Genomic DNA, 19132 nt, shown 5'->3' on the forward strand with positions numbered 1-19132 from the left:
CTCCCTTCTTTCTCTCTTCATCCTTCCTTTAGGGCTGCAGGTGCTGAAGCTGGCTCCCATTCCAAAACAGCGGGAGACGAGTTCTCCTACTCATTAACACACAAAAACACTCATTCTCTTCCCCTCGCCCTCGCTCACGGATGTGCATACCACAAGAGCTACGACGAAAGCAGCCGGAGTCCAGGACTAAATTATGTGCATAGCTTTTTAGTGCAGCCTCAATTGCATAATTCAAAATCCAGACACACAAGGGGGTGAAAAAAAAGAGCTCCACAGAGATTTTTTTTTTGTTCAAACGTAAATGTCGTTACTTTAATTATTTTCATGACGGTATGATTAAATAAACAACATTCTTTCCAGACATAGCGAGTACAATGGTGACTAGGAATAAGGACGTGTGGAGGTAGCGTACAAAGACTGTCAGGCAAGCAGATATGAACAGCGTGACGGATGACAGCGGAGACCCGGCCTCTCCTCCCAGATCGACACCCCCTGCACCCCGTTACTGATCCTGAGAGAGAGAGAGAGAGAGAGAGAGAGAGAGAGAGAGAGAGAGAGAGAGAGAGAGAGAGAGAGAGAGAGAGAGAGAGAGAGAGAGAGAGAGAGAGAGAGAGAGATTTAACAGGGGGAAGAGTGAAGGGGAAAAAGAGAAAAGGGAAAAAAGGAGGCCAAGGTCACCAATGTTAAGTGGTGCAACATAACCCTCCATCCACTCCTATACATTTACTGGCAATTCGGATGTTGATAACGATACAACGTCAAAGCTGAGCTAATGAGTAAAGGTAGCTATTGGAAATACACATACAAATCGGGAACATAGTTTCTAAAAGCTGACTGCAAACAATGTGGTTATATCATAGCTATAAAACAGTATTAATGTAATAACTACCAGGAGGACGGCTGATGTCTTCATCCAATACTGTATCAAGCAAAATGAACTTTACTTAGATGGAGCAATACAGCAGCATGCTGTTGTGATGACTAATGTGGACGAAAAGGGTCTAATGACCAGCTTCACATGAGGTCATTATGTCAACTCTTAATTCATTAATCAAGTTAATTTATGCAAGCAACATAATTACTTTACTTTTAATTAAACAGCCAATTTAAGCCTATGAAGCACTGATTGATTATAATCTTGTGTTGACCAAATGCAATAAAAAAAATGTATGTGACTGGGAGTGCGGTCCTTTTCTCCTGATTTTACATTGCTTTTAGGACAAAAGCATACATTTTTGTTTCCGTTTTTGTTTGAGAGTTGAGCATATTCTGTGAACTTCATCGATTGGCTAATCTTGCTTTGAATGTCTGTTCAGGGATGGAGAGCAGGGAAAATAGTGCAAGCCTTCCCACCTTGACCATGCGTCCATGCAGCAGGTACGGCGACCTGAAGTCATTTTGGCAGTTGGAGTACGCCATGCCTAATCCCGTCCCTGCACTAAAGGCTACGGGCCACGTCCGACCTGGGCACAAACAAATAAACAAACAAGCAAACAGGTAAACAAGTTAAAAAAGAAAACAGTGCAGAGACATACCTTTAGTTTCAGAGACATAGTTTAACCAACTGCAAACTCATTAATGAAAAATAATCTGAAAATAATTATCAAAATAATCTTGCTCATCAAAACATGACATGATACAGCAGTAGCATCAGTGCATCTCACATTTGTGTGGTGGTGCAGAGTAGTAGGCCCAAGTACTGTTTTCAGTGCTTGGTTTGGAGACAAATGCAGCCAAGCTAAACACATAATACACAGTATGTTTATAAAACCACCTCAAAAAGTTATAGGGCTCTTGTTTCGGAGGTCTATTCCGAATATTTGCCAATGTTTGCAACTGAAGGGTTTATTTGCAAAACGGTGTATCCACCATTTTTGACTTTTGCATTTTATTATTGGAAATAACTGTCCAGAGGTCCTATGACCTTTGTGTGAATTGTTGCCATTCAAATATTTTGGGAACATACTTTTTAAACCTATAAAGCAAAAAAGCATTTTGCAATACAATGAAATGGAATGTCCAATACAAAATGTCAATTTCCCAACATTCTACAAAATGGAGATACACCTTTTTGCAAATAAACCCTTCAAAAGCAATGAACCTGAAATTGAGTCTTGGACTGAATGTCAGTACTGATGTGTTGTCAGCCTTTGTTTAGCCAAAAATGTCAATAAAGTCACAGCAGTTGTTTTATTGATATGCTTGGTAAACAAAATATACAATTCTGATATATTAAGAGAAAGTGTTGGCCATTTATGGCTGAAACAGTGAAGGAAAAGCTAGCAATTGAAGCTTGTGCAAAGGCATGAGTTCTTAGGGTGTAGGTGAAGTCGCACCAACTCACGTTTGAACAACAAGACGGAGAGAATGACACCGACACCAAGACCCGTTCCTGAAGGAGAGAGAAAATGGAAGACAAAACAGTTAAGTGAATGTGCTGCAGCAAGCAAACAGGTCCCCACACACACACACACACACACACACACACACACACACACACACACACACACACACACACACACACACACACACACACACACACACACACACACACACACACACACCTCTGAATGCGAGAGGAAGTGGATGTGTGTTAACAAGACAAGGTGGGTGGGGGAAGTTAATGTGACCTCTGACCCCTCCACTGGTAAACAGCACCTGCCAGCCAGACAACCTTCATTAGACACGGGGCGGGGGCAGAGGGTGGGGATGGATGGGGTAGGCTGTGGGTGGGGATGGATGGGGTAGGCTGTGTGTGCGTTGTGTGAGAGAGTGAGATGGGGTGGTGTGTGTGTGTGTGTGTGTGTTGGGGCAGAGGCTGGCTGTGTGTGGGGATGGATGGGGTAGGCTGTGTGTGCGTTGTGTGAGAGAGTGAGATGGGGTGGTGTGTGTGTGTGTGTGTGCGTGTGTGTGTGTGTGTGTGTTGGGGCAGAGGCTGGCTGTGTGTGGGGTTGGATGGGGTAGGTTGTGTGCGTGTTGTGTGAGAGTGAGTGAGTGAGATGGGGTGGTGTGTCTCTGTGTGTGTATGTCTGTGTGTGCGCGCACACGTGCGTGTCTGAGTGACACACACACAAACAGAGCCAGAGAGAATGATCAAGAGAAAGAGAGCGAGCACGAGAGAGAGAGAGAAAGAGAGAGAGCACGAGAGAGAGAGAGAGAGAGACAGACGGACAGAGACAGACGGACAGAGACAGAGACAGAGACAGAGACAGAGAGAGACTAGAGAGAGCACAACATTTGACACAAGGGAAGAGACTGTCGGCAAGCACAAAGTTTGGGGAACAGAGGGGTGAAAATAAAGATGGGGGGTGCGGAGGAGAGACAAGAGGAACACTGGAAGGAGAATGGAAGGGGAAACCATTTTAAAGAGGATGCGACGAGAAAGAGAGCAGACACAGCTGAATAGACACACAGATAGCCAAGGAGATACAAAGGCGGAAGGATAGACAAATATTAAACAGTGAAATTCAACCTGAGGCGCAAGTGGAACAAAGGAAACCATGGAGAGAAGGGAATAGGTAAGATGACAGAAAAGCTGTGTGTGTGTGTGTGTGTGTGTCTCCCAGACCCAGGCAGGGGCCCAACTGGGAGGGTGTGTGTGAGTGAGTGTGTGTGTCTTTGTCTGTGCTTGAGTGTTTGTCTGTGCCTGTGTGTGTGTGTGTGTGTGCCGTACTGTGTTGTATTCTGGACAGCGGAGCGGGCCGAGGAGCAAGGGATTGTGGGCCAGGAATGTGTTTGTGTTCTCAGCTTCACCTCGCTATGCTACGCTGCGCTGTGCTACGCTGTACTGTGTCTTTGGCAGCACCGCCCCGCCAGCCCCAGCCCCAGCCCCAGCCCCAGCCCCAGCCCCAGCCCCAGCCCCAGCCCCAGCCCCAGCCCCAGCCCCAGCCCCAGCCCAACCACATCAGCCAGGCTGAACACTGTGCACACACACATACAAACAACTCCACTCCATCTCACCGTACGCTTTCCCTTTTTTTAACTGTCTTTCTTTTCTTGTTTCGCTTTCTTTTTTTCGCCTCAGCTCCAGATCCATTCCCAACTCCACATCAGCCAACCAGCAACAGCAGAGCAGCAAGACGACTGAGTACCACACGCACACACACGCGCGCGCACACACGCGCGCACACGGACACACACACACACACACGCACACGCACACGCACACGCACACCTACATCTCACTGTACGCTTTCTCCCTTTTTCTTGTTTCGCTTTCTCTCTGGCCTTGCTCACCCCTGGCCCTGCCTCTGGTTAGGCTCAGTCGTCTCAGACCTCCCTGGTCGTCTCCCCTCTCCTTTCCTCTCCTCTCCTCTCCTCTCCGCTGCTGGGTTTTATTTTTTTGCTCGCCCAGTTCTCACGATCTTACCCCCTCTCCTTCCTTCTTAAAATAATAATACACCTTCTCTCCATCTTCTCCATCTCTCATTTCTTTTCTTCCAGCTCATCTGTTCTTCTCTTGCTGCTGCTGCTGCTGCTGCTTTCCCCACTACTCCTTAATGAGCTACTCTCTCTCTCTGCCCTCCTTTCCTAAACTTTGTTTTTCCTGATATTTTCCACTCTCCTCCTGCAGTCTTTCTTTCTCCTCCATTTCTCTGTCCATTTCTTCTACCCCTCCCTCCCTCCATCTCTCCCTCCCTCTCTCTCGCTCGCTCCTTCGTTCCTCCAGTCTTTTAATTTGATTCAGAGGCATGCAGCCGAGCCGAGCAGAGTCGAGCCATCTCCTCGCGCTGCCAGAACAGAACACAGCACAAGACTGCACTCCACTCCACTCAGCTTGCCATTACACAACCGAGAAATGTCAAGCGAGACCACAGAGTAGACCGAGGGGAAAAACTTTATAATACAAAACACCCTACTTGTCTTCATTTACTTCAGGAGGGGGCCCTGCAAATCACTACTTGTTCCATACAACTCCAGAAACCCCACCACCACGAGACCACGAGATCATGAGCACTGTAACCGCCCCCTAAACAACCCCATCCCAATCCCTCCACTCAATTCACTGTCTTCAAACTGTTGCACAACTCTGCTGAGTTTGAACTCCCTAGAAAGAAAAGTCTTGGGAAGAACATCCTAACTGTCCCTCCCGCTGGTTCTTGGTCGATTCCAAACCTCACTCACTCAGTCAGTCCACCCCAAGCAGCTCCCCCCTACCCCTCCCCTTCCATCCCACTCTTCGTCTCCAGTAAACATGCCCAAAAACCTATGCAATCTCCTCGGCCAAATCAGCCTGCAGCCTGCAGCCCATTTACACAATATTTATGTCCTTTTACCCATCCTCTGGCCCCAACTCCTGTCCCATCACTTCACCCCACCCTGTCTGACTGTCCAAATCCCTTAACTACCACCACCACCACCACACCACCACCACCACAACTCCCTCCTCCTCCCTCCTCTGAAACTGCACTCCGCTGTGAGGATACACCACTGTTTCTGCCAAGTGAGCCTACAACAGACTGCCTGCGGAGCTGCACAACAATCATAAATTGAGTGAGCCCAATCCAAAAATATTCATGGCCTTTAGCCCATCTTCTGTCCCCCGACCCCTGCCCCCTGTCCAATCCCTTCATCCCAATTTCACCCCATCCGACTGTCCAAGTTCATTAAACCCTTTGCCAAGAGCCTCTATTATAGCCTTATTGTCACCAAAATGGTAATGACCTAAGTATTAATCTGGTACGTAAAAGGTGCACCGTGCAAGATGGTGGCGCAAGGTGGCCAGAGTAGGTATTGCAATTATGCAGCTCATTGAAACTGTGCTGCCTATGGCCAAATTTGAGCTTTTCATGAATATTTTCTAAATAATAAACAAATACTAGTATGACCAATGCACAGTAAGTTTTGCAGCTAAAATATTATATAATTCAAAATGGTGGACCATGGAGAAGATCCCCCTTTTCATTCATGAAAAGTGCAAATTTGTCTGTCTTGTTCAATATTAAGAAGTTGATGGTGGTGGTAAGTATTTGTTAAAAAGGTAACATTTGTGAATGGGCAGCATGGATTCTGGAAATGTACGACTAAAAATTTTACACTGTTCACCTTCTTTTTTTGTGTGCTTTTTACTAGGCTTTTTGCCTTTACCTTCATTTTTGACAGGACAGTGGAGGAGAGACTTGAAATGAGAGGGGAGAGAGGTGGGGAAGGATTGTCAAATGACCCGGGCCACGGCAGGGCCACGGTGCACCTTTAAGACAGTCAGCAATGTAATGAGGTAGTCGAGCTTTTATATGCAAAGAGTGAAGGCCCATCTGGACTAAGGGGTGACCTGCCACACCACCACTTCCTCCCCTGCTCTTTTCTCTGCAACTGCTCTCTTGTTGTGAGGATCCACCACCGTTTCCCCTTCCAATTCATCACATTAATTTAGGCTCTTTTATGTCCAAAGTCTCACAGAGGTTTTTGGAGGCCGCCTTCTAGTCTGTGACCTTTTGAAAACCGCAAGTTATGGGGCCATTAAAAACAAAGGCCCTCAAGACATTTGGAATGAATCAGAATAATGCAAATGATAGTGAACCAACAAAGCTTGTTGTTCTCATACACAATTTGGTTATTGGAAAGAAAAAAATGCAACACAATGCATATTGGCTCTGATTCGCGGTATTAGCAAATGGAATTTTTGTGCAGCCGCGGAGTGAACCAAGTTCAACAATGATGTATCCAAATGCCAACCCGAATGCGTTCCACACATTAAGTGGCTGTGTATGAAGTCAGCACTTCTGGACATCTGCGAAGGTCATAAAAACATTTTATGCCCATTAGCAGCAATCGGCGCATTAGTTTTTTATTTCTCCGTTAGACGCACCCATGGTAACCACAAAGACAAACCATGGCAACTCAGGGCTGGGTGCAAACGATGCTAGTCCTTTCTTTTTTTTTTTAGTCCAATGTTATTTAGCCTGATACATCAGCCAGTTTTTTTTTACTTTGTGAGATTTAATTGTCACAACAAAATGGAATTGAGCGGAGGCACTATAGGTTATGGCAGCCTGGCTGCAGCCTAAATGTTATTAGCAGTAGGGGCAAAATGAGACTTTTATGCGAATCTGAAAAATATCTGAATTATTAATCTGTCAAATTGATTGTCAAGATTATATCCCCAACATAATCCCTTTCCAATGACCAATAATTGCTTTAATCCACACGAGGCCCATGGAGAGGACAGGACACGCCAAGGAGGATGAGCCGGGAGATCATTACTCAAACAGACAGCCTGCGAAGGGAAGAGCTGCAAGATTATTCCTCAAATAGACAGCCTGTCATCCATGTGTGATGCTTGTGTTCAATGCGCTCACTATTCAGTTACACACCCACCAATTACAGGAGGCATGCCCACACTGGCAAAGGCACAGTGACAGCAGGCTCGTTTGGAAGGAATGCATCCAATCAAAACACACACACACACACACACACACACACACACACACACACACACACACACACACACACACACACACACACACACACACACACACACACACACACACACACACACACACACGTTAACAGCCAGACAGTTATGATCCAGCATGAACTACTGAGTTCATTATGACGTCACGGGAACGTTCACGACTCATTCGGGGTTTCCACAAAATTATGTTCAGAATTGCTATTCCCAATTTGCCATCTGGTGGTTGGTTGTGAGTGGTGATACCATAAAAATGTCCATACATGACTGACAGTTGTTAGGCTCTCAATTGCAGGTGCATGCAACTTCTATGAAGCAATGCAGGGATGTATTAGATTAAAGGGGCATTCCACCGGTGGAGACATGAATATGCATTGAAAGTGGGTCATATATGTAGTAGAATAGTAGCATACATTTCTAATTTGGTGCCTTCTTGGCCGAGAAAAGGCAGAAAATGACTGTTTAGAGCTTGTGGATTTGTGACGACAATCCCCATAATGCATTGCAATGCTCAAGTTTGAAGTTTGACAGGAAATCTAACAGTCATGCAGCATTCTCATCCAGAGTGCATTGCTGTCTAAATGCGCATGCATGCGTTGACGACTACTCGAATGCACTTAATGCCAGTGATTTCAAAAGCACTGGCACACTGATCGGTGATAGGTCTGTTAGCGCATTAGGTTCAACCCCTATGGATGGGGTTGAAAGGGTGGGAAAAAGGCTTGTAGTCTCAACAGAAATGCACCTCTCTTACACTTTCTCCTACAGTGATGCAAAATGATGATTTTTACATAATTGTAGGAGGAAGTGTTAAGAGGTGAATACGGATTTCTCCTGTCTCAGGGGGAATTGAGAGTGTGTTGCACGACCATTCAAAAGTATGACTGGGTGTCTAGCAATGGAAAGCCTAATGCAAATGGGTGGAGTGTCCCTTTAACTGATAAGTGAAGAATGATTAAATGATACAGATAAAGGCCTGGAACTAGTATTCTAAAAAAAAAAAAAAAAAGCTACATTAGTAAATGATGAAGAGATGCACACACAGAGACAAAGACCTCGGTTTGTAAATATTCTAAATATGGGCGTAAAATACCTGTAACCTACATAGCATTACAACAATAAGTCTTGGAAAATGGTAATGTTCGAATATTTCTGTATGGTTTAAAAAATTTGAAACATTAAAACTTATTACAGCCACTTTGGAAGGCCACATAGGCTTCACTTTGGAATCAACTTCATAAATCGATAGTATTGTTGGCCTTTATTAGTGAGACAAACTTTCGAACACTAGAGCTACATCATTTTAACTGGGCAGTGTCTGGAGGACAGTCACCCAGGAGGTGTGGTCCATTATGAGTTTTCTGACTCACTTGGACATTTGGACAATTTATTGTTATCGTGCCAGTGGTATTGGATCAAGTTCGGTGATTCTTCATTTGATGTGATTCATGCTATTTTGGGGGGGAATGTTATGCGCTGTTGATTTCTATAGGCCTACTTTATAAACACACCCACCAGTCTATTACATATCATGGGGCACAGTGCATTGACTACAGTAGCCAATCCAAGTAGCATGTAGATCAGCTCTGACTAACACCACATGCTAACATTAGGAACAGCTGCAGGGGTAAACCGTCCCTAAACATCAAGGGATAGAGCTCTAATCAATACTTTTCAAAGATGCATATAATTACACAGAAGCTCGCCCCCTTTCATTTACAAAATGTCCAGGGATCTCCTGCGTAAACATAGCAATAGGCAGCTGTCATGTGTGCAACATAGCCGCCGCTAGCAGCTAGGATGACCTCCATGAGCGACCTGACAATGTGTAGACAGTAGTCTACATCAGCCATAGGCTGTTACAGCTCGCCACTGTAGGAACAGCATTTCTCACTTAAACGTTGCATGCTGGATTTTGAAATTACCAATTTTGACAGCGCTGTCAGCAAGGCATCGGTCCCATTTCCTTCCGTACTCTTCGTCCATGATGAAAAGCTGCCGACCTCCGTGTTCAAAAACTCGCGAGAAATAGTGAGGCTACTTGTCAGCTGATCAGGCACTCTTCTTAAAGGTGCACTTGTCTTTTGACAATCTGTGTCGAGATGGAGAGACCTCTACTGTATTAATTGCAAGATGTCTATAAGAAAGGTGGGATAATGATGAACAATCTTAACAACAATGAATACTGGAAAAAATCGAATTAAGTGTCTTATTCATTCCTGTATGTTTGCATGTTTGTATGTTTGAATGCTCATAAAGGCCACTGATCATAAATCTTATTTTTATACTGAGATAAAAAAAATCTTTTTTTTAATGCATTACATAGCCTATAACACATAGTTTAGGCCTGTCTGTGAACATGACGCTATGAGATGTTAAACAGCTCCTTTAAAGTGCTTTATATAGGCCTAGGCTAAGCCGAAATAATATGGTAAAGAAAAAATAAGAACTACTTCCGTATACAACTACTTAGTACAAAAAAGTTTTATGATTTGAAAAAAAATGTGTGCAACACCCTCTAGGTCTATACCAGGGGTAGGGAATATTTTTCATTCGAGGGGCCACTTCAATTTCCTCCAAGGGCCGTGAAAGTCATCCAAGGGCCGTACTATGAACACAAACCAGGATTTCCCCCTGCCGGTTAGGCCTATATTGAAGGCAGCCACCTTTAAACCTGACCCCACCTTCTCTAGGTCCCCTGAACATTACTTACAGTAATTGTATTGCAAATGTAATTTCTAAGATTCCTTTACAAAATATGTCAAATTTCATGTGAATGTGTAAACATTAAAATTATATCGGGGGCCGATCAGTGCCCTCCTAGTAACGCAACACTTTCAGAGTTGCAACTAGTCAGGTCAAGAGCAATGCAAGTACTTTCTGAGTTCCCGAAAATACGAGAACTCCTCCTACTTTGTCAGTAAGCAAACAACCATAAGCAAACCAAGCAGGTCAACCATGCCGTTTGGGAAAAGTTAATTGTTATGCTCTTGGTCAGACCAAGTCTCAAAGAGATTTGAACGTCGATGATAATCAGGCTAGGATGAAATGGCCTCAAGGGAGTAAATGGCCCTCGAGATAGGATAGGTTCCCCACCCCTGGTCTATACAGATGGGCATACACATGACTAGAGGTAAATGGTAAATAGTAGAGGTGACATTGGCATCCACAGTGCCAACGTGTCACACAGCCAGCCTGCGTAGACAGAATGCATTGCTTATGAAAGTGGGTTTCAAAGTGGGGTCCGGGGACCCTTGTGGCACCGCAAGATGTTGCCAGGGGGGCGGGAGTGCAGAAAAGGGTAACACTTTATTTTAACGGGGCTGTAATTACCTTGTACTTACATGTATAGCAAAATAAAATAAATAATTGAACATTTGAATGTCTAACACATACCGAAAATAATCTAAACCAAAAACTGTATTATAGTAAAATATTGCATCTTTCAGCATTATAACAACATTATCATTGTTTTTTTATAAGCATATATCTCAGTGGGGCACTGACTCACAGACCTAGGCTATGGTTGTGAAACTAGCTCAGAAAAAATAGTGTGGCACGACCAATGTAAGGGAGGACTTTGGCTGGAATCTAGAGAAAGCCCACATGAAAGACCAACTGGGAAACCCCATCGCCCATTGTCATTGTGACACAGGACTCCACAGCATATAAGTATTCACTGCACACTGCACACACCAAAATTGCATTTACGCCTCACCGAACCATGCAAGGGGGCAGCCCACAATGGCACCCAAAAGGGAGCAGTGCGACGGGACGGTACCATGCTCAGGGTACGTCAGTCATGGAGGAGGATGTGGGACAGCACTGGTTAATTACTCCCCCCACCAACCTGGCGGGTCGAGAGTCAAACTGGCAACCTTTGTCCGACAAGTCTGACGCCCTAACCACTTACCCATGGCTGCTGCCTGTAGGGCCTATATCGGGGCCGGCCTCATCATGGTAAAGTTTGGAACCCCTGGCTTATGACACCTTGCAAAATAACCTCAAGGTCTTCTTGAAATTTGAAATCAGTGCACATTTCCTGACAAGTTATGCGCATTGATGCCAAATTTGACAAGGCATTAACTAATGTTGTTCATCTTTGTCCCATTCATTTCATTTACTGCAATCTAGTGACAGTCATCTAATTGTATCTGTCAACGGCAAGCACTGAATTATCTCATAAACATCTGACTGAGACCTCTCATCATCATCCCTTTGCCTGTCAAGAGTCTGTCAGTCTGCCTTGGAGTTGTCAAGCCTTTGGTTACTCCTCCTCTCTTTCCATACTTGGCCATGCCTTACTTAGCCATCTCTGATTGGTCAGGCGAGCGCTCGGTATGGTGACCCGGATATGCAAGCGCCGCTTGTTTTCAACCGTGCCCCTTCCTGTACCCCCGGTTGAGGAAGTGAATTCGCTGACAGGGCTGGGTTCCGTAAGGGAGCTGAAGAGAAATAACATCGACTCGGGAGGGGCAAAATATTAACAAAATCACACAAAGAGTCGAGCGTGCACAATAATTTGACAGCCGAGAGACACCAGTGAACGTTTATTTTTCCCGTGAGAACGTCATCGAGAACCGCAGACATGGTAAGGCCGAGGAATCGGACTGGAAGAAACCGAGATGGGTTGCTAGTTTTGGTGGGGGTGCTAAACGCTATTAGCCGCTGTCCTTTTATAGGAAGTGCTCTACGTTGCAACTTCGCGATGCCACCTAAATACAGCATCGCATCTGCGAACCATTGCAGAACTTGCGAACACTGTGTTACTGAGTCGAATCAGCCGGGCGCTGACCAACACACAAACGCATTGTTGAACAGCTAATGATAACACTGGCTAGTTAGGTAGCTCGCAAGCACAGCTAGCAGGCTAATTTCCCAAGCTGTGGGCGAAGTGCGTTCGCTTGTCCCAGGATGTTATGCATTTGCAGAGTTGACTCTTGCAACCTGGCCGGGTCACGATCTCGAATACCCACCCTCAACTCCAAACCTGCACCCCGTGTTTAAAATAGTTACAAGCTGCCCCGGTTTGCCTGTTGCCAAAACCGGCCTGCTCCGCCCATTCCCACCCCTTTGAGTACAACGCGACATGTGACAAAGTTTTCCAATTGATCGAACGATGTGTGTATGTTGTTGTCAATTGGAGGTTTGTCAGTATGTAACAAGTGCGCCTCTTTGTATAATACTCAAGTAGTTTTCAAGTGTGCAAGGCTTAGGGGACATTGATTATTTTGCTGTCAAGAAATCTATCTTAAGACACTCCTGTCATGATCTGCTTGCTGATCAGTACCACTGGCCATCTGACTGCAGTAGCTGCGTGAACGTGCGCATGTGCACCCATGCAGCAGTTGGTGGTGTATTGTATACGTGTCAAGGGCCAGGTGTGAATGAAGTTAAAGAACATCCCATTTGACAGGCTAGTGTACGAGGAATGTAGCCAATGTATACTAATCCCGAAATAGTAGTATGACTCTCCCCAAAGGAGCTTTGAAAGCTTACTTCCCTCTGAAGTCGTTGAACATGGTAAACATTCCCTTTTAATAGCAGCCAGCTCTCACTCAGAAACGTCTTGCAAAAAGGCGAGGGACATATTCATCCTTTAGAGCCGCAGGCAGCACTGCAGCAGCACACAAGTGAAAGCCCATTGGGAAACTCCAACTCCCATTGTCATTGTGACACAGCACTCCACAGCACACAAGTGAACACTGCACACTGCACACAACGAAATTGCATTTATGCCTCACCCGTGCAAGGGGGCAGCCCTCAGTGGCGCCCCATGGGGAGCAGTGCGGTGGGACGGTACCATGCTCAGGGTACCTCAGTCATGGAGGAGGATGGGGGAGAGCACTGGTTGATTACTCCCCCCACCAACCTGGCGGGTCGGGAGTCGAACCGGCAACCTCTGGGATGCAAGTCTGACGCCCTAACCGCTCACCCATGACTGTAAACAACGTAGTGTTTACAGATGAGAACAGGTGGTTTGTGTCCATGGACACTTCTCTAATACGTCTAACCCCACACACCCACCCAACGCACTCATTCATCTGGCCGGGCAGCCTGTCTGCCCCCTGACCCTTCTCTGGTCCATCCGGCCTGGTGTTTGCCGGCCGCTCTGTAAACCGTGTCAGGGAGTGCAGGTGTCTGCTGTCCTCAGTCTAAATACAACCTGACCAGCAGAGTGGTAGAGTTCTGGACAGTTTATAAATGGTGGAGCAGCGCTCCAGGGAAGTGAAGTGTTGAGGTGAAAGAAGAATTCTCTGTGTGTGGGTTTTTTCTTTTAACAATTTAGACTTCTGCGTGTGTTGTTTTTGTGTTCTCCTTGTTGGAAGTTGGAAGGACTACTTATTTACGTGTTGCTATATACATTGGGTGGCTGTCCCGTTCCTCAGTATTTACAAGCTCCTGATGGCCCGTGTGCGTGCGTGTGTGCTGGAATGCGATGTGTGGGTGTTTTTTTTCCCAAGCTGTCAGGTGTGGTCCATTTGTCTGTGGAGATCAAAGCCAAGATGGCTGATTGCAACACATGATGTCTCATCTCACTATCTCTCTGGCGCAGCACTGAAGGAAAAACTCCTAATCTTTTACCCAGGGAGATGAACATATGTTTAATTCTGACACTAAACAGCATTAAGTCTAATAGGAGAGCAATGCATCACTTTTGACAAAAATGCACACTTTAATCAGAGTTATGATGCAGTTTTCATAAAGTGTGCGTTTAATTTAGTTTTTTGCTTTTACAATTATGTTTGACCTAAAAGTGTGTTTTTAGTGATGTGTTTTTAACAGGCATCCTACCAACCATAATACAATTTAGTAAGTAAGTAAAATGTATTTGTATAGCGCTTTTCTCAGACAAATCAGTCTCAAAGTGCTTTACAGTTTGCTTCATACGGAATACAAAAAAATATATATATGAGCAGAATGTCCAACTGTTCATTCATATATTTGTTAAATAAGCATAAGTCTAGCTTGTGGATTTATGGGTACTTTTTTGCTGGATACTTTTTATGGGTGCACTTTTTTTTGGTACATTTTGCTAAGTTGTTGATTTCCATTATTGTGAGGGAAGCGGGTGGGCATTGATTTCAGGCAGCCACTAACAGTATCAGCTAATGTCTCTCTTGCCCTGTGGGCACAAGTCAGCATTCAGCAGTGTCAAATGCCCTACCACCACCACTGCCCAGGCAAAAAATAAGGTCAAGATGAATTACACTACATTACATTACGGCACACTTAGCGAATGCTTTTATCCCAAGCAACTTACAAGTGTGGGGGGATGGAGACAGCGAGGCTTGGGTAACATGCAGAGAAGATTACAGGGTAAATGCAGGTAAAGAATACAGTCCAAATAGGGCTTGGTTGGTTATGTGCTTGGTACTGTACGCGTGTTGTAGCGTTTTTGCCAGGATAAGATAAGGCGCCTGAATTCTCTAAAGCTGTTTCCACACAAGGACTGTTGCAGTGACTGGACTGTTGTAAACGCACCATGAGCAGTTAGCCGTGAGGTTGGGATTGCACCACTGCTGTCTTCAGTTCCCTCTCTCTCTCCCTCCCTCCCTCCATTCTTCTTTTTTCTTGCCCTCTCCTCTCTTCCGCTCCATTCCTCCGCTCCAAGACTGTAGTTTTCATGTTGTGGCTGGCCCTTCCCCTGGCCTCTGTGCATGCGATGCATGGCTCGGGAGGTCTTTACATTCTTATGTGAGAGACATGCCCTCTGGGAGAACACTGCAGCTGAGCATGAGCGTCCTCCTTCCCTCTCGCTCTGCGTCTAGAGAATGGGGGGCTTCTCCGCCACCAGATGTCTTCTGTGTGCAGCTTTAAACATGTCATAAAATCAACTGTGTGGTGTGATTGGGCAGATGGATGGTTGCCAAATGTTGGAGCAGAAAAAAAAGCAGATTTGCTCACTTCATAAAGGCACTGTTGATTTTAAACACCCAGATTTTTGTTTTTTAAAAGCCTACCTCCATAGGCCTCATGTTGCTTGCCTAACATCTGTCAAACACCTCTACTTAATAAGCCCAGGGACAGAGACTCAAGGGTTTGGCGGACCGTCCGTCAGTCAAGCAGTCAGTCTGTTCTCTTGGTCACAGCCGGGAACTGAAGCGTTTCTCCAGTCTGGTTGCAGAGGAAACCCAGACCTGAGTCTCAGTTCAAGTTCAGAGATGACCAGACACCCAGTGGTCTTTCCAGCGTGGAAGTTCTTGATATTATCTGGTGTGATGCGCATGGGATAAAGTTTTTCAAACTGAGGACCTCTCGTCCCTTTGGGAAATATACATGGAATAGGCTATAATATGGGGAAAATAAGGGGAAAATATTTTTTCTCATGGACCATCTGTGGTAGTGGACCTTGGGCCACACTTTGAGGAAAACTTGCATTATAATATCTTCAGAAAATCTAAACATTAAGGGTATCTGATATTGCACGACAACAGACATTAGTGTTTTGTATATGGTTTCTGATTGCAAAGGGAAATTGAGCAGGCCAGACAGACACTCCTAAAGGATTGTGTGGAACTGGATGACTCAGGCTCTGGATGTCTGCAGCCAGCTACCTCCCAGCCCAGGCCTGTCAGGCTTAGCAGCCTCACATCGACTGTTCTGGTGGCGCTGCACAGCCGCGAAGGAGAGAATCAGGATTCAGAACTCGTTTTGGGGAGAGAGAGAAAATGGCAACAACAACATTGGATGTGGCGGGGCGGTGGTGGTGGTGGCTGTCCCAAGTTGGCCCGGATTTTCGTAAACAGAATTAGCCAGGCACCAATCAACAGGCCCATCATCAGCACCACATATTGTTCTGTTCCGCACTTTGGTGTTTTGGGACTTTGTGGACAGATGTCAGTGTTTATTTAATCGTGAATATATAACCCCGCAAAAGAACTTCATTTCAGAGGGCCAAGCCAAGGGATCCGGGGCCCTTGTTAAGTTATGCCGAGAGAAGAAAATGTGCCAAATGTTTTTCTCTCCAGCGAAACAGACATTTTAAGGGATTTTTTGGATCGTTTGTGGTTTTATGACACATGACTTGTCAGGAGCGGACGAGCCCTCTCGCTCGCTCGTTTGCTGGCTGGCCCCATCTGTTTCGCTTCAAGCCCGTCAAGCGGTGGCTAGCCAGAGGTTCCCATCAGATCGCGTTTGCTCCGCTCAAACAAAAGGTTGCTTGAAGAGCCGATCAGTGTCTGTTTGGTATGTAAATAGCCGCCGAGTGCTCTTGTTCCTTAACCGTGATGGTTCTACTAACCGCAGGACCGGGCAGCCAGGAAGTCCATGAAAGGTAGCCCCCTCCAGCCAGTCCTCCGAGCCAGGTCGGCATGGATACGGATTTAGGAGGAGGGGAGGTGCTTGGAAGAAGATCTGACAAGATAAACGAAAGACTTGACCTGAACTTGGTCCTCAGCTGAGCGTTTGGTGCTTTCCTAAAAATAAAAACCTTGCCTCACCCCAGGCATTGAGTCTGTTCCAGATAGTGAATTATTAATTAGGGACTGTACACTAAGAACAAGAGATTCTGGTTTGTTTTGGAGCCTTGACATTAGCCCAAAACGGAAATAAAATCTCTTCCAAAGTCCTGGCTTGGCCCGGGCTTTCCCTCACCTCCCTCCCTCCCTCCTCCTTTCTTCCCTTCCTTGTTCCTTCTTTCCTTCCTTCTGTTTCTCTACCCCTCTATTTCTCTCTATCTCTCTGTTTCTCCATCCTTTCTATTACTTCATCCCTCTCTCTGCTGTGGGATGGGATCTCCACGGTAATGGGGGGCCTCTCTATAAGCAGCCAGTGGGAACACACACACACACACACACACACACACACACACGCATACGCACACACACGCATACGCACACACACACACACACACACACACACACACACAGAGTCACCAGCACGACACACACAGAGTCACCAGCACGACACACACAGTCACCAGCACCACACACACACACACACACACACACACACACACACACACACACACACACACACACACACACACACACACACACACACACACACACACACACACACACACACACACACACACACACACACACACACACACAGAGTCACATGCCCAAGGGCCGTCTGGCTGCCGGACTACCCAAGTCACTTCCTTAATTCTTGGGCACAGTGGGCCCTGTTGTTCTGTCTTGACTAAGGGTGGCCTCCCTGGGGGGGCAGAGAGAGAGAGAGAGAGAGAGAGAGAGAGAGAGAGAGAGAGAGAGAGAGAGAGAGAGAGAGAGAGAGAGAGGAGAGAGAGAGAGAGAGAGAGAGAGAGAGAGAGAGAGAGAGAGAGAGAGAGAGAGAGAGAGAGAGAGACGAATACAAGACTGTCCCAGTCCTACACTCCCATTTAGCCTCAGGGTGCTCTTGTTCTGGGAGGGGGGCCTGACTGACACACATACGCACACTCTCTCACACACACGCACTCTCTCTCTCTCACACACGCACTCTCTCTCTCCCTCTCTCTCTCTCTCTCTCTCTCTCTCTCTCTCTCTCTCTCTCTCTCTCTCTCTCTCTCTCTCTCTCTCTCTCTCTCTCTCTCTCACACTCACACACCCACCCACCCACAACTGTACTGTACGTACATGTCCTGCAAAGGGGCCGCTTCGTGGCTCACTTGAGTGTCGGCAGTGACCAGATAACGCAAATGACATTCAAACGGGCTTCCTCAATCCCTGGCACCCACTTCACAGCCCTTTGCACTTGAGCGCTGCACTGATAACGGCTGTGGAAGAGCTTGTTGATGATGCGGCTGGTTGTGTGAACAATGCGCAGTCTGGCTATACATGGATGTAGTCTAAATATTGTCTGATGTACATTCAAGAATAGTTACTTTGAAAAAAAGTAAGAGGGAGAGTATATGTATACTGTATATGTCAAAAGTAAAAATATTTTTAGTCACATGCTCTATAGACCCCTTTTACCACACAGATGTGACGTTATCGGGCTGTGCACGCTTTGTTGGAGCGAAATGAGCAATTTACCACATATTTGTAAAGAAACTAGCCAGGTGTTTTTTTCCGAAATAAGAAAAGGGATCCTTACGATAAGTTCAGATATGAAGTGGGCGCCACAGAGACGGGCATTGCCGATGGTGTCCTCTGACAGTCCAGTCGGTACATTTGATTTCTTTTCACCACAAACATCTTCTATGCTTCTGGAACAGCCTCTTCCCCCTCAGTGTACTACAAGTTTACTTTTCAGGACCTCTTTCTTCACAAACGTACGGTCGGTGATGACGTGACTTCTAAACGGGTCTATATGCCACTATGTTGGTCACCCGTTGGAACCTGGTTTGCTTTGTGGAGGGTTTGCCCGTCACCATGGGCCTGTTTGACCTAGTTATAATATCTGTGGCTACAAACACAACAGATTTCAACATAAATGTGTAGGGACTTTAACGATGTGCATTTGTCTTTAATATTTGTTTTTCTGTTTACAGTAGAGAATGTAATATGCTGTTTCGCTGAGTATGAGTTTGGGGTGAGACTGTGGGGATTGTGGAAGTGTTTGTTGTGGCTCGAGGCCCATTTTGTTTCATATATAGAATGTGTTTTGGGAACAGCTGGGTTTTGTGTGTGTGGGTGTTTGGGAGGGGGTGATAATTAGGCCTACTTTGAAGAAATTTCAGCTGCTGTTCGGGCAGAGTGCAAACTTAAACTATTTGTTTACCTCTCGCACTATGCTCTCTCTATCATTCTCCTTTTCCCTCTCTGCCCCTTC

At 45.8% G+C, this 19132-nt stretch overlaps 2 protein-coding genes across 4 annotated transcripts in view; one reads left to right on the forward strand and one right to left on the reverse strand.

Annotated features, from left to right (window-relative positions):
• Positions 1 to 272: 272 nt before the first annotated feature.
• Positions 273 to 9448, reverse strand: LOC134462739 (MICOS complex subunit MIC10-like). Its single transcript, XM_063215921.1, has 4 exons — positions 9337 to 9448; positions 2345 to 2392; positions 1354 to 1463; positions 273 to 511 (listed from the first exon to the last, which is right to left on the reverse strand). Exons 1-4 carry the CDS (start codon positions 9395 to 9397, stop codon positions 503 to 505), a joined length of 228 nt encoding a protein of 75 aa, XP_063071991.1. The 5' UTR covers positions 9398 to 9448; the 3' UTR covers positions 273 to 502.
• A 2357-nt stretch (positions 9449 to 11805) lies between these two features.
• capzb (capping actin protein of muscle Z-line subunit beta) overlaps positions 11806 to 19132 on the forward strand; it is a 24630-nt gene continuing 17303 nt past the window's right edge. For all 3 annotated transcript variants that reach the window (XM_063215925.1, XM_063215924.1, XM_063215922.1), the window contains exon 1: positions 11806 to 12002. In XM_063215925.1, the coding sequence (XP_063071995.1) occupies positions 12000 to 12002 (3 nt within the window). In that variant the 5' untranslated portion in view covers positions 11806 to 11999. The remainder of the gene's footprint in view (positions 12003 to 19132) is intronic.

The sequence above is a fragment of the Engraulis encrasicolus genome, chromosome 14, assembly GCF_034702125.1.
Source record: "Engraulis encrasicolus isolate BLACKSEA-1 chromosome 14, IST_EnEncr_1.0, whole genome shotgun sequence".
In the NCBI taxonomy this organism is placed as follows: domain Eukaryota; kingdom Metazoa; phylum Chordata; class Actinopteri; order Clupeiformes; family Engraulidae; genus Engraulis; species Engraulis encrasicolus.

What these genes read in the sequence shown, in the direction of transcription:
- LOC134462739 (XM_063215921.1), bottom strand. Translation starts at nt 9,397, where the DNA reads ATGGACGAAGAGTACGGAAGGAAATGGGACCGATGCCTTGCTGACAGC. An exon ending in TGACAGCGCTGTCAAAATTG is followed by an intron (nt 2,393 to 9,336) that starts GTAATTTCAAAA and finishes TCTCTCCTTCAG; the next exon opens with GAACGGGTCTTGGTGTCGGT. An exon ending in CTCCGTCTTGTTGTTCAAAC is followed by an intron (nt 1,464 to 2,344) that starts GTGAGTTGGTGC and finishes GTTTGTGCCCAG; the next exon opens with GTCGGACGTGGCCCGTAGCC.